Source organism: Amblyraja radiata, chromosome 1, assembly GCF_010909765.2.
Source record: "Amblyraja radiata isolate CabotCenter1 chromosome 1, sAmbRad1.1.pri, whole genome shotgun sequence".
NCBI lineage: Eukaryota > Metazoa > Chordata > Chondrichthyes > Rajiformes > Rajidae > Amblyraja > Amblyraja radiata.
The window spans coordinates 30,595,904-30,609,487 of record NC_045956.1 but is presented as its reverse complement, the minus strand read 5'-3'; the positions used below and the strand labels follow the sequence as shown (position 1 = coordinate 30,609,487).

The following is a 13,584-nucleotide window of genomic DNA, read 5'->3' as shown; positions in this document are numbered from 1 at the left end:
GCATGCAAAGGATATTCAACAAAATATTGAACATCACTACTTTTATTTACATGACATTGCTGTGTCCCAAACATTATGGTGCCCTGAAATGGGGGGACTATGTATAAACACTGCTGTAATTTCTACATGGTGAAACCAATATGTATAGGTATACCATTGGTATAGGTATACCATTTATTAAAATCTGACAATGTACACTTTAACAACGTGATTTTTTTCTATTTCAAATCTCAAATTGTGGAGTACAGAGGCAAATAAATAAATGATGGGTCTTTGTCCAAAACATTATGGAGGGCACTGTATGCTCTAACCTATCTTCTAACCTCATCTACTGATCCGGTGTTTCTGATGTGATCTCCAATCGTAGCGAGCCCAAACGTTGACTGTTTGACCGAACACTTGCGCTGGTTCCTCCAGGGCCTACTGGATCTCCCGGTTGCTAACCATTAACCATTTTAACTCCGCTTCTCATTCCCGCACTGACCTGCTGTCCCATATCTCCTCCATTGCCAGATTGAGGCCACACACAAACTGGAGGAACACCATCTCGTATTCCACTTGGGTAGCATTCAACTCGATGGTATGAACAGTAAATGCTCCAATTTTAGATAACTTGCCAGATGCCACCTCACCCTTTCTTCCCCCCTCTTCCACTTCATCTATGTACCACACCTGGACTTGCACTAATTTCTCCCCTCCCCTTTCTCTTCCATCTACATTTCTTCCTCTGGCTCTACAATTGGCAACTCTTCTAGCTCTGCCTCACATTTTTACTCTTTTTTTAAATCTCTGGCCTTTGTTCAACCATCTGCCTCTCACCTGTATCCACCTATCACTCGCCAAGCATTGACCTGCCCATCTCTTCTGGCTTTTCTCCCTCCCACCCTTCCAACCACAATCAGTCTGAAGAGTCTTGATGGGATCCATTGCAAGAATGAGGCAGGTGAGAGGCTGGGAATCGGTATGGATGGTGATGAAAGAAAGTTTAATGGTGAAAATAGGCAGGAGCAGAGCAGGGAGCAAGGAGCGACTGTTGGATTGAATTCCACTTATTTTAATACGATCGGCATTGTATATTAATGCAATGCTTTCCTCATAACCCAAAGCATTCTTGTTGAACTGAATTGAATAGAAACGAATAGATTTGGATTGAATTGAATTGAATTGATTTTATTAGACAAGTATGAAAACATACAAAGAAATTGCCTTGGTGCTTTGCTCGGAAGTAATAACACGATATACAGTAGACAATTAAAATTAAAACTTTATAATTTGAACATGTGAAGAATGAAATAAAATAACAGAGCAAACGGAGGCTACAGATTTTTGCTTGTTGAGCAGAGCTACTGCTTGTGGAAAAAACTCTTTTTTTGTCTGGCTGTTGCGGCTTTGAAAGTCCAGAGTGGCCTTCCAGAGGGAAATACTTCAAAGAGTTTGTGGCCAGGGTGAGAGGGGTCAGAGATGATCTTACCCGCTCGCTTCCTGGCCCTTGCAGTGTACAGTTTGTTGAAGGGGGGAAGGTTGCAGCCAACAACCTTCTCAGCTGATCGAACGATGCGCTGCAGCCTCCGGATGTTGTGCTTGGTGGCTGAGCCAAACCAGACCATGATGGAGAAGGTGAGGACAGACTCTATGATGGCAGTATAAAACTGGACCATCATTGCCTGTGACAGATTTTGTTTTCTCAGCTACCGCGGGAAGTACATCCTCTCTTGGGCCTTTTTGACTAATGTAGTCGATGGTTGCCTCCCATTGAAGGTCCTTGGAGATGATGGTTCCAAGGAAATTAAATGACTCCACAGATGTGACTGAGGTGGTGTTGATGGTGAGTGGGGTGAGGGGAGGGGGAGCTCTCCTAAAGTCTATAATCAATTCCACTGTCTTAAGAGCATTGAGCTCCAGGTTGTTGCGATGGCACCAGAAAGCCAGCTGTATCACTTCCTGTCTGTAGGCAGATTCCTCCCCATCCTGGATCACTCCAATCAGGGTTGTGTCATCCGCAAACTTGAGAAGCTTGACTGAAGTCAGTGGAGCTGAGAGAGTAAAGGAGAGGAGAGTGTACGCAGCCTTGCGGTGCTCTTATGCTGAGGGTTTGCGGATCCGAGATGTGCTTTCCCAGCCTCACATGCTGCTTCCTGTCTGCCAGGAAGTTGGTGATCCACTGACAGAGGGTTCAGGCACAGTCAACTGGGAGAGTTTGAAGTGAGGTAGATCTGGCTCAATGGTGTTGAATGCAGAGCTAAAATCAACAAACAAAATCCTTGCATAGGTCCCCTAGGTGCTGAAAGATTTGGAAATGAACAAAATATATGTGGGATATGCATCTGGCATATTTAATACAATACAATGGGTAAGGCAGATGAACTCAGAGTGTGGATAGCTACATGCGACTGGGATGTTGTATCCATTACAGAAACCTGGTTAGGATCAGTACAGGAATGGCTTAATAATGTTTTAGGGTGCATCTTAATGTTGCAGGGTACAGATGTTTCAGGAGAGATAGAGGCGGGGGTGAATGAGGAGGGAGTGTTGCTTTATTGATTAAGCAGAAGGACCCGGCAATAGTCCAAGATTGCATTGAACATCGATTCAGTCCACCTAAACTTACCTGATCTCCCGGTTGCTAAACACTAACACCCCCTCCCATTCCCGCAATGACCTTTCTGTCCCGGGCCTCCTCCATTGGCAGAGTGAGGCCCAGCGCCAATGGGAGGAACAGCACCTCATATTTAACTTGGGCAGCTTACACCCCAGCGGTACGAACATTGACTTCTCTCACTTCAGGTGACCCTTGCTTTCCCTCTCTCTCCATCCCTCCCACTTCCTAGTTCTCCGACCAGTCTGACTCACTCCGACCAGCGATCCCTGCACATCAACACTATCCTACACACGCCTGGGGCAATTTACACAGACACCAAGCCATTCAACCTGCAAGTCTTTGGAGTGTGGGAGGTGACCAACGATCTCGGAGAAAACCCACGCAGGTCACGGGGAGAAGGTACAAACTCCGTACATCCGTAGTCAGGATCGAACCTGGGTCTCCGGCGCTGCAAGCGCTGTAAGGCAGCAACTCTACCGCTGCGCCACTGTGCCGTCCGAATGGGGACTTGATGGGGTGAGTGGGTGGGAAAATTGAGGTGGTGCATTTTTTTCATTTATTTCCTCATTTTCGGTGTGCTCTCAACCGGCACAGTGGCGCAGTGGTAGAGTTGCTGCCTGACAGCGCCAGACACACAGGCTAGATCCCGACTACAGGTGTTTGTTTGTACGGAGTTTGTACGTTCCCTCCATGACCCGAGTGGGTTTTCTCCAGTATCTTCAGTTTCCTCCCACACTCCAAAGACGTACGGGTTTGTAAGTTTATTGGCTTGGTCTAAATACAATATTGTCCCTAGTGTGCGAAGGCTAGTGTTACTGTGCGGGGATCGCTGATCAATGCGGACTCGGTGGGCTGAAGGGCATGTTACCGCACTGTATCTCTAAACTAAACTAGATTAAAATGGAAGAGGTTCTTGGTACGTACCCAATGCTTCTCTATCTTGAGTGTTCATTGGTCAGGGATTTCCCATGGGGGCATTATTTTTAATTCTGGAGACTTAAGAAAAAAAATTCAAGGATGCTTCCACTCTCTCTTTGGTAATATCCTGTTGGAACTTGGAATAGAATGTTTCAGGAGTCTGAGGTCAGGTGTATGAATGATATGGAATGCTCATTAGATGTATGAATATAATGACACCACAATGCTACGCATGTTGGCTTGTGACAAGATGCTGACATTGTTCTGCTTATCCAGTGAGTCGGTTTGGACCATGTTGCGGAGGCTACACACGTGGCATTTGTTAAATGGTATCTGCTGTAGTTAGTCATTGTTGATATTCATCTTTGTTGAGAGGTAGCTCTTGAGATATGCTCGTGGTCTATGTTTTCTATAAGCTCATTGTGAGCCTCCTGTTCTTGAAGGGTGGTGTTGTACTTTGTGAGGCAGGTTACTGGAAGACCTACGCATTGGGGATGTTAAGCACAATTTTGCTTATAGAGTCACAGAGTGATACAGCATGGAAACAGGCCCTTCGACCCAACCTGACCACACCGGCCAACATGTCCCAGCTACACTGGTCCCACCTGCCTGCGTTTCGTCCATATCCCTGCAAGCCTGTCCTATCCATATACCTGCCTAACTGTTTCTTAAATGTTGGGATAGTCCCAGCCTCGACTACCTCCTCTGGCAGTTTGTTCCATACACCCACCACCCTTTGTGTGAAAAAGTTACCCATCAGATTCCTATTGTTTGAGGTAAAGGAAATTTGTCCTTGCAGAATTCACAAATCCACAAAGACAAAAGTTTGAGGGATTGGTTAAAATCGCGCTCTCAGAACTTATGGAAACAAGTATGTAAATAAACGTGATTTTTTTTTTTCAACTCTCGTTTCTTGATGCAGGTGCCAGATGAGGCTGCTTTGTGTTATGGAACATTGTGATATATGATCCTTTTCTAGGAGCTCAACACCCCAGTAAAGGGCAGTCACCTATATTACAGTTTGATTACTGCAGTCGAGAGGATCTTTTTTTCTGATGTGGAGGCGAAGCATTAGAGAAGCATTGGGAAGACACCAAGTACCTCTTCCATTTTAGTTTAGTGATACAGCGCGGAAACAGATGCCAAATTTTTCATTAGATGACCTCCACAATAGCAGGAAGTGGAAGAGCATCTCAAATAAAATCTCTCTCCAGCAGACCACTCATCTGGTAACATGGTATTCAGTGTTCAGACGTGGTGGGAAAGTTCTGATTGCCGTGGCTCCGGGGAGATCAGTCTCTCCACTGCCAAACAATAACAACTGCAAGTGTGTTGGAAGGAACTGCAGGTGCTGGTTTACACCGAAGATAGACGCAAAAAGCTGGAGTATCTCAGCAGGACAGGCAGCATCTCTGGAGAGAAGGTATGGGTGACGATTCGGGTCGAGACCCTTCAGACACTGTAGGTCAGGTCAGTGTCAGGGTCTGTAGAAGGCCCTTCGGCCTAACTTGTCCATGCCAACAATGAGACCTATCTATATTATTCCTTCTACCATTTTCCTAACTAGTACCTGTCGAAGTTCATTTAAAGCATTTTAAGAGATATCTGCTTCCACCACTTCCTCTGGCAGCTCATTAAATGTAGCATTGACCTTTGTATGGGCAAAAACCTGCCTGTTAGATCATGTTTAATTTTCACCCCTCTCTCCTTAAACATACAGTGCCCTTCATAATGTTTAGGACAAAGACCCATCATTTATTTATTTGCAACTGTACTACACAATTTGAGATTTGTAATAGAAAAAAATCAGATGTGGTTAAAGTGCACATTGTCAGATTTTATTAAAGGGTATTTTTTTTAATACATTTTGGTTTCACCATGTAGAAATTACAGCTGTGTTTATACATAGTCTCCCCATTTCAGGGCACCATAATGTTTGGGACACATGATTTCACAGGTGTTTGTAATTGCTCAGGTGTGTATAAATGCCTCCTTAACGCAGGTATACGAGAGCTCTCAGCACCTAGTCTTCCCTCCAGTCTTTCCATCGCCTTTGGAAACTTTTATTGCTGTTTATCAACATGAGGACCAAAGTTGTGCCAATGAAAGTCAAAGAAGCCATTATGAGATTGAGAAACAAGAATAAAACAGTTAGAGACATCAGCCAAACCTTAGGCTTATCAAAATCAACTGTTTTGAACATAATTAAGAAGAAAGAGAGCACTGGTGAGCTTACTAATCGCAAAGGGACTGGCAGGCCTAGGAAGACCTCCACAGCTGATGACAGAAGAATTATCTCGATAATATGGAAAAATCCTCAAACACCTGTCCGACAGATCAGCAAAACTCTTCAGGAGCCAGTTGTGGATTTGTCAGTGGCCACTGTCCTCAGAAGACTTCATGAACAGAAATACAGAGGCTACACTGCAAGATGCAAACCACTGGTTGGTTGCAAAAATAGGATGGCCAGGTTACAGTTTGCCAAGAAGTACTTAAAAGAGCAACCACAGTTCTGGAAAAAGGTCTAGTGGGCAGATGAGACTGGGATTAATGGGCCTGTCCCACTTGGAAGACCTAATGCACGAGTTTAGAAGACCCTAGATGAATTGAAAAAAATGTCAAGGTCGTGTTGACTCGCCGAAGTAAAAGACGTCCTACGACCTCCCACGACTATGTCTACGGCCTCCTACGACTAGGTCTACGACCTTCTATGACCCTGTCTATGACCTCCTAGGACCCCCCTCGACCTCAGTCTTCCACATCTAAGACCAACTACGACTAGCTACGAGTGGAAAATGATCACATGATAAAATGATGTCATGTTTGCATTTTTTTTTCTCGGTCCAGTTACCGACCAACGACTATCTACAATTATCTACGACTACCTACGACTACCATCACGACTTACAACGACTTACCTACGAGCAAAAAGTATCGATTATTTCCATGCCAACCTTTTTTTTACTCATGGACATTTTTTATCTGGCTGGAAAAAACGCCGCAACCTACTTGAGGCCACGAGTACGCGGAGACCACTCACGAGTATGAGGAAGAGTTACGAAGACCTCCTACAACCTCGTGGCGACCATGCTGCGAGTATGAGTCAAGGGCAAACTCTGCAGAGGTCACCAATTAGGTCGTGAAAGTGGGACAGGGGCTTCACTTATATCAGAGTGATGGCAAGAGCAAAGTATGGAGGAGAGAAGGAACTGCCCAAGATCCAAAGCACACCACATCATCTGTGAAACATGGTGGTGGGGGTGTTATGGCCTGGGCATGTATGGCTGCTGAAGGTACTGGCTCACTTATCTTCATTGATGATACAACTGCTGATGGCTGCAATACAGCTTAAGATGGCTGCAATACAGGCCTGGCAGAGCATCAACAGAGAATATACCCAGTAACTGGTGATGTCCATGAATCGCAGACGTCAAGCAGTCATTGCATGCAAAGGATATGCAACAAAATACTAAACATCACTACTTTCATTTACATGACATTGCTGTGTCCCAAACATTATGGTGCCCTGAAATGGGGGGACTATGTATAAACACTGCTGTAATTTCTACATGGTGACACCAAAATGTATAAATAAAGGATGTCAACAAAATAGAGAGAGTACAGAGGAGATTTACTAGAATGTTGCCTGGGTTTCAGCAACTAAGTTACAGAGAAAGGTTGAACAAGTTAGTGCTTTATTCTTTGGAGCGCAGAAGGTTAAGGGGGGACTTGATAGAGGTTTTTAAAATGATGAGAGGGATAGACAGAGTTGACGTGGAGAAGCTTTTCCCACTGAGAGTAGGGAAGATTCAAACAAGGGGACATGACTTGAGAATTAAGGGACTGAAGTTTAGAGGTAACATGAGGGGGAACTTCTTTACTCAGAGAGTGGTAGCTGTGTGGAATGAGCTTCCAGTGAAGGTGGTGGAGGCAGGTTCGTTTTTATCATTTAAAAATAAATTGGATAGTTATATGGATGGGAAAGGAATGGAGGGTTATGGTCTGAGCGCAGGTATATGGGACTAGGGGAGATTATGTGTTCGGCACGGACTAGAAGGGTCGAGATGGCCTGTTTCCGTGCTGTAATTGTTATATGGTTATTATATGGTTATACCCTTTATTAAAATCTGACAATGTACACTTTAACAACGTGATTTTTTTCTACTTCAAATCTCAAATTGTGCAGTACAGAGGCAAATAAATAAATGATGGATCTTTGTCCAAAACATTATGGAGGGCGCTGTATGTTCTAACCTATCTTCTAACCTCATCTACTGATCCGGTGTTCCCGATGTGATCTCCTTTACATCGGTGAGCCCAAACGTAGACTCGGCGACTGTTTGACCGAACATTTGCGCTGGTTCCTCCAGGGCCTACTGGATCTCCCGGTTTCTAACCATTAACCATTTTAACTCCGCTTCTCATTCCTTCACTGACCTGCTGACCCATATCTCCTCCATTGCCAGAGTGAGGCCACACACAAACTGGAGGAACAGCACCTCGTATTCCACTTGGGTAGCATTCAACTCGATGGTATGGATAGTGAATGCTCCAATTTTAGATAACTTGCCAGGTGCCACCTCACCCTTTCTTCCCCCCTTTTCCACTACATCTATGTACCATACCTGGACTTGCACTGATTTCTCCCATCCCTTTTCTCTTCCATCTACATTCCTTCCTCTGGCTTTACAATTGGCAACTCTTCTAGCTCACACTTTTAGTCTTTTTTATCTCTGGCCTTTGTTGAACCATCTGCCCATCCAACCCCCCCTCTCACCTGTATCCACCTATCACTTGCCAAGCATTGACCTGGCCCTCTCTGTTCTGGCTTTTGTCCCCCCCCACCCTTCCAACCACAATCAGTCTGAAGAGGTCTTGATGGGATCCATTGCAAGAATGAGGCAGGTGAGAGGCTGGGAATCGGTATGGATGTTGATGAAAGAAAGTTTAACGGTGAAAATAGGCTAGTGCAGAGCAGGGAGCAAGGAGGGACTGTTGGATTGAATTCCACATTTTAATACGATTGGCATTGTATATTAATGCATTGCTTTCCTCATAACCCAACGCATTCTTGTTGAATTGAATTGAATTGAATAGAATTCTATTAGGCAAGTATGATAACATACAAAGAAATTGCCTTGGTGCTTTGCTCGGAAGTAATAACACGATATACAGTAGAATTAAAAAAATAATAATAATTTAAACGTGATGAATTAAATAAAATACCAGAGTACGAGGCTACAGATTTTTGGCTGTTGAGTAGAACTATTGCTCGTGGAAAAAAACTGTTTTTATGTCTGGCTGTGGCAGCTTTGACAGTCCGCAGTCGCCTTCCAGAGGGAAGTGCTTCAAAGAATTTGTGGCCAGGGTGAGAGGGGTCAGAGATGATCTTACACGCTCACTTCCTGGCCCTTGCAGTGTACAGTTTGTCGATGGGGGGAAGGTTGCAGCCAATAACCTTCTCAGCTGATCGAACGATGTGCTGCAGCCTCCAGGTGTCAAGCTTGGTGGCTGAGCCAAACTAGACCATGATGGAGAAGGTGACAACAGACTCTATGATGGCCGTATAAAATTGGACCATCATTGCCTGTGGAAGATTGTGTTTCCTCAACTGCCGCAGGAAGTACATCTTCTTTTGGGCCGTTTTGACTGCGGAGTCGATGGTTGCCACCCATTTAAGGTCCCTGGAGATGATGGTTTCAAGGAAATTAAAAGACTCCATGGATGTGACTGTGGTGTTGTTGATGGTGAGTAGGATGAGGGGAGGGGGAGCTCTCCTAAAGTCTACAATCAATTCCACTGTCTTAAGAGCATTGAGCTCCAGGTTGTTTCGATGGCACCTGGATGCCAGTTGTGTCACTTCCTCGCTGTAGGCAGATTCCTCCCCATCCTGGATCACTCCAATTGGGGTTGTGTCATCTGCAAACTTAAGAAGCTTGACAGGAGTCAGTGGAGGTGCAGTCGTTGGTGTAGAGAGAATAGAGGAGAGGGGAGAGTACGCAGCCTTGCGGTGCTCTTATGCTGATGTTTGCGGGTCCGAGATGTGCTTTCCCAACCTCACATGCAGCTTCCTGTCTGTCAGGAAGTTGGTGATCCACTAACAGAGGGGTTCAGGCACAGTCAACTGGGCGAGTTTGGAGTGTAGTGGCTGTGGCACAATGGTGTTGTATGCAGAGCTAAAAGCCACAAACAACATCATTGCACAGGTCTGCTGGCAGTCTAGGTGATGGAGGATTTGGAAATGAACAAAATGTATGCGGGATATGCATCTGGCATATTTAATACAATACAATGGGTAAGGCAGATGAACTCAGGGTGTGGATAGCTACGTGCGCCTATGGTATTGTAACCGTTATAGAAACCTGGTTAATTCCTTGTATAAGAATACTTTAGCAATGCAAATTGAATGCAAATTCCTTGTATGTGAATACTTGGACAATAAAATTATTCATTCACTTATTCATTCATTCATTAAGAGAAGTACAGGAATGGCTGAATAATGTTTTAGGATGCATCTTAATGTTGCAGGGTACAGATGTTTCAGGAGAGATAGAGGCGGGGGTAAATGATGAAGGAGTGTTGCTTTATTGAATAAGCAGAAGGTCCCAGGTATAGTCCGAGATGGCATTAAACATCTGGCCAGTCCACCTAAACCTACCTGATCTCCCGGTTGCTAAACACTTTAACTCCCCCTCCCTTTCTCGCACTGACCTTTCTGTCCTGGGCTTCCACCACTGTCTGAGTGGGGCCCAACGCCAGTTAGAGGAACAGCACCTCATATTTTGCTTGGGCAGCTTACACCCCAGCGGTATGACCATTGACTTCAAGTGACCCTTGCTTTCCCTCTCTCTCCATCCCCTCCCCCTTCCTAGTTCTCCGGCCAGTCTGACTGTTCACCAGATTATATTTTATCTTTGTATACTTCATTGTCGCCTTCTAGCTAACAAAGAGTTATTCTACATTATCCTTGATCTACATCTCGTTTTCACACCTTGCACTTCCTTATCTCTGTATCTCCCTCTCCCCTGACTCTCAGTCTGAAGAAGGGTCTCGAACCGAAATGTCACCCATTCCTTTTCTCCAGAGATGTTGCCTGTCCCGCTGAGTTATTCCAGCATCTCGTGTCAATTGGAGGATATACTAGGGTTGATGCATACATTTGTTGCATTGAAGAAAACCAAGGGTGGTACTGATTAAGGCATTCAAAATTATCAGAGGCTCAGGTAGCGTAGAGAGTGAGATAATTTGTTCCCCTTAGCACAGGTGTCTTTAACTGGGTATATACGTTCTAGGTGCCAGGTGTCAACTCCTCGACATTGGTGAGACTCGGTGATCGTTTCACTGAACACCTCCGCTCAGTCCGTCTTGACCAACCTGATATCCCAGTGGCTCAGCACTTCAACTTCCCCTCCCATTTACAATCTAACCTTTCTGTCCTGGGCCTCCTCCATTGTCAGAGTGTGGCCCACCGCAAATTGGAGGAACAGCACCTCATATTTCGCTTGGGTGGTCTACACCCCAGCGGTATGAACATTGACTCCTCCAATTTTAGATATCCCTTGCTTTCTCCCTCCTTCCCATCCCCCAACACCAGCTCTCCCACAGTCCTACTGTCTCCTCCTACTTCCTTTTTCCCGCCCTCCCTACCCCCCTCCTCGACATCAGTCTCGACCCGAAACGTCGCCTATTCCTTCTCTCCATAGATGCTGCCTCGCCTGCTGAGTTTGTACAGCATTTTTTGTCTATTATATATGTTCTAAGAGGGGTGCAGGAGCAGAGAAACCTGGGAGGTGGGTATACGAATCATGAAAGTGTCAGGATAGGTTGAGAATAATGTTAATATGGAACTACAGGTGCGGGTTTCTGGACTGAGAAATGTACGTAACCCTGAAAAGTTTGCAAGTCGGGAATGCGAGCATGGACTTGGTTCCCGATGGTAAAAAGATGCTTGCAGCCCTATAGTCGATGGCTAATCTATCCCACATCCCTACCAAATGTTCTGTGGTGTTTATGGGCTTATAGAACTGTGTTTATAGAACTATGTCTCAGACATGGTGGTGAGCAACATAGTGGCCCCACAGGGGACAGTCCTCTCTCCCTTCCTGTTTACCATCTACACCTCGGACTTCAGATATAACTCCGTTTCCTGCCACCTGCAGAAGTTTTCAGATGACCCAGCAATTGTGGGGGGAGTGAAGCTGAATACAGAGGTGTAGTCAACAACTTTGTTGAGTGGTGTGGGCTGAATCACCTGCAGCTCAACACCGACAAGACAAGACTTCAGGAGGAGAGGACCACCCCTGTTTTCTGACCCCATCAATGGTGTGGATGTGCAGTTTACCAGGGAGTACAAATACCTTGGAGTGTACCTGGACAGTAAACTGGACTGGCCCAGGAACGCTGAGGCCCTGTACAAGAAGAGACAGCTCCGCTCCTTCAACGTCTGCAGTGAGATGCTGCAGGTGTTCTATCGATCGGTGGTAGCCAGTGCCATCTTCTTCGCTGCCGTGTGCTGGGGCAGCAGGGCAAAGGCTGCGGACGCCAATATGATCAACAAACTCATCAGGAAGGCTGACCCACCTTCCCCCCCCCTCTCTCCCCCCCCTCTCTCCCCCCCCTCTCCCTCCCCCTCTCTCCCCCCCTCTCCTCTCCCCCCCTCTCCCCCTCCTCCCCCCCTCCCTCTCCCTCTCTCCCCTCCCTCTTTCTCGCTCTCTCCCTCTCTCCCCCCCCTCTCTCCCCCCCCCCCCATCTCCCCCCCTTTCTCTCCCCGCCCCTCTATCTCTCCCTCTCTCCCCCTCTCCCTTTCTCTCCCCCCTCTCTCCCCCCCCTCTCTCCCCCCCCCTCTCTCCCCCCCCCCGCTCTCCCCCCCCCGCTCTCCCCCCCTCTCTCTCCCCCTCCTCTCTCCCACCCCCTTCCCCCCACCCCCCCAAACTTTGCATATCCCCAATCCTTTCCACTTATCACTTTAATTTCATGTTTCATGTATTTTGTGTTTTTATGACTGTTTGCAGATCAATTTCCCTCCAGGGATAAATAAAGTTATTTCGTATCGTACCGAGCTGCACATAACTTGGTCATTTGTAAGCTGGAGAGGACTTGCAATATGTAAGAAGGAGCTGGTTTACGCAGAAGATAGACACAAAATGCTGGAGTAACTCAGCGGAACAGGCAGCATCCTTGGAGAGAAGGAATGGGTGACTCCAGAAGGGTCTCGACCCATGACTTCACCCATTCCTTCTCTCCAGAGATGCTGCTTGGCCCGCTGAGTTACTCCAGCATTTTGTGAGGACTTGCGATAGTCCAATATCTTCATGGGACTTAAGAATTGAGAAAAGAACAGAGGAGGGAGATTAGAATGGATATATAATTCTCTAATCTGATACAGAGAAAGAAAAGGGAAAGAAATACCTATATCTGGGAAGTTCAACCCATTAGCTCAATGGGAATTGAGCAGATTAAGGGGGCAATTTACAGTCACCCACGCAGGGGTATTTAGTGATAGGTAATGCCAATCATGCCCACCTCCTGGAAAATTAATTCAAGCAAATGATCATCGAATACCAAATGCAATATAAACCAAGGAAAGTTGATTCAATTCAAAAAATCGCAAGCCATTGAAATTTTGAAAAATGCAAAAATTTGTGAAAATTGTTTAAAGCAAATTTCTTGTCTTTCCAGGGTTTGACGTGCCATCTTCTGACTGCCTCCCTGATTGGAGCCTTTGGCTCATCATTTTTGTATGGTTACAATTTGTCTGTAGTAAATGCACCAACAGTGGTAAGTGAATTCAAATCAAGAGAAAATAAACGCATGTTAACAACCACCTTATTGTATCTACCCTACCTGTGCCTCTCAACATTTTGAATGTCTTAATCAATACCACCCTTAGCTTTCTTCAATGGAACAAAAACAAAACCTAGCATATCCTAAAATAGACATAGAGCTGGAATAACTCATCGGGACAGGGCAGCATCTCTGGATAGAAGAATGGGTGAAGTTTTGGTTCAAGACTTTTTTCCCCATTTTTCCCCATTTTTCTTCACTCGAGCTATTAATGCCTTCCGCAC

At 45.6% G+C, this 13,584-nt stretch overlaps 1 protein-coding gene across 1 annotated transcript in view; it reads left to right on the top strand.

The window, feature by feature from the left end:
• The window catches only part of LOC116985621 (solute carrier family 2, facilitated glucose transporter member 9-like), a 210,570-nt gene that overhangs the window by 19,679 nt on the left and 177,307 nt on the right, over positions 1-13,584 (top strand). Inside the window, exon 3 of the mRNA XM_033040892.1 lies at positions 13,196-13,294. Coding sequence (XP_032896783.1) covers positions 13,196-13,294 — 99 coding nt within the window. The remainder of the gene's footprint in view (positions 1-13,195; positions 13,295-13,584) is intronic.